The sequence below is a fragment of the Bison bison genome, unplaced genomic scaffold (genome assembly GCF_000754665.1).
Source record: "Bison bison bison isolate TAMUID 2011002044 unplaced genomic scaffold, Bison_UMD1.0 scf7180017864537, whole genome shotgun sequence".
NCBI classification, from domain to species: domain Eukaryota; kingdom Metazoa; phylum Chordata; class Mammalia; order Artiodactyla; family Bovidae; genus Bison; species Bison bison.
Window position 1 is genome coordinate 7,418,111 of NW_011495085.1, and position 1,869 is coordinate 7,419,979.

The window sequence follows — 1,869 nt, forward strand, 5'->3', positions numbered from 1 at the left end:
GAAAAAAAAAAAAAAAGATGAGAAACAGCAAAGACACATCCTTGACTCCACAATAAATACAGAGCTCTGTCTGTGTTCCCCCACCAACATCCCATGGGAAGCCTAGCTCAGTGTGGTCAGGAGTACACTCCATTATTGTGCAGGGAGACCAGACAGCATTCAGGTGTGATGATGTCAAATCGAATGCACACAGGCACTGCTGAGGTCCAAATCTACAGTTCTGGCCCTAGACTTGAGTGAGGGTTGGTCACTCTTAACCTCTTCCAGGCTGTGCTGCATCCCATAGCCGAAGTAGATAGCAAATCCTAGTGGGAAAAGGTAGCTGTGAGGTAGAGAAATAGTGGTCTGCAAAGGCTTAATATGACTCCTACTTGAGACCAAGAAAGAAAGGAGGTGGGATAGGACCCAAGAGGCCTACTCTTCCCAAGAATACCTACCAATCAGCATCCAGACCCCAAATCGGGCCCAGGTGCCAGCTGTCATCTGCATCATAAGGTAAATATTCACAAAGATGCTCATTAGTGGAAGAAAGGGCAAAGCAGGTACCTGGGAACAAAGCAAAATCTTTGTACAGACCACGAGGTAAGATAGACGAGATTCCTAACCTTTTTTAACCAGGAAAGGGAGAGTCTGACTCCTACTCATGCTATGTGTTTCAGTGCCTGCTCATGTAGTGTACCTCATATGGGACTAAAGAATATGCAGAGTCTGGGGGAATGGAACAGGAAAGAAATAAGCATCAGATAAGATGTTTCAGCCTAGGTATCTCCTATATCTTTCCCTTCTTGTCCAGTGAAAGAATATGTGAGACTGTGAGGTTTCTAGAACCTATTCTTCCAACATGGGTTAGTTGCGGGGAAAGAAGAGGTCATTTACCTTAAAGTGAAGTTCAGCGGAGCTCTGTGGCTGTCTCCAGATGACTCCAGTGATCCCAGCAATGAGCATCAGGAGCAGCACAACCACTGCAATCCACACTGGGTCTCCAGAAAGCAGTGGAATGGACCACTGGGCCAGTACTAGGCAAAGGACACTCAGCAGCAGAGCTTCAAGAGTCAAGTTGAAAAGCATCAAAACCAGTTCTTGAGAGCAATATGTTAAAACATTAGGCACCCCATTCTAAGGAGAGCCACCCTCTCTCCAGTTCACATCATGCTGACTCAAGAGAAAAATTCCAATGCTCACCAAGCAGTGAGGAACAAACATAGACAACTTGGCCAGAGACTGGAGTGGGGATGGAGTTGAATGGACAAAATAGTCCCTGTAGGGTCAGTTTCTCTGCTTCAGGGATCTTCTCCTCCTGCAACTCCACTTCATCTTCCTCATTCCTCATCTCCCGGTCAGGCTGATACCTGAGGCAAGAGGAAGATGGGAGTATTAAAAACAACCCTTAACCATCTTCTCCCAGGCAGCTTAACCTTCCTCATCACCACTAAGGGTAGTCGCATTTTTTGGCAGGGAGGGATAGCCATACTCCTCGAGGAGAGTCAGAATGATGAAGGCAGAGAGAGGGAAAGAGAAGCAGATCCCTATCACTCCTCATCTAAGAATTAAAACCCAAACGACAGTATGCAGAGGAAAGGAGCCTCACCTGAGGATAAGAACACAAATAGCCACCAGGGAATAAGCAAGCAGGGTCCCAATTGACATGAGGTCCACCAGATCAGTGAGTTCAAAGAGGAATGCCATGAATGCTGAAATTGATGGGCAGAAAACATGAGCTAAGGCAAGAGCAAAGTGAAGGGAGTTGGTGAAATAACAAAGGGAATGGCAAAGAGTTTTCACCTGCAATAATGCCAGAGACCACAGTGGCCACGATGGGAGTGTGTGTGCTGGTGTGGATCCGGGCAAGGCCACGAAACAGGAGGCCAT

At 46.9% G+C, this 1,869-nt stretch overlaps 1 protein-coding gene across 1 annotated transcript in view; it reads right to left on the reverse strand.

The window, feature by feature from the left end:
- Positions 1–174: 174 nt before the first annotated feature.
- The window catches only part of SLC7A3 (solute carrier family 7 (cationic amino acid transporter, y+ system), member 3), a 4,288-nt gene continuing 2,593 nt past the window's right edge, over positions 175–1,869 (reverse strand). Inside the window, exons 6-11 of the mRNA XM_010832113.1 lie at positions 1,783–1,869; positions 1,589–1,691; positions 1,183–1,349; positions 877–1,043; positions 438–546; positions 175–305 (exon numbers count right to left, since the gene is read on the reverse strand). Of these exons, the coding sequence (XP_010830415.1) occupies positions 175–305; positions 438–546; positions 877–1,043; positions 1,183–1,349; positions 1,589–1,691; positions 1,783–1,869 (764 nt within the window). The remainder of the gene's footprint in view (positions 306–437; positions 547–876; positions 1,044–1,182; positions 1,350–1,588; positions 1,692–1,782) is intronic.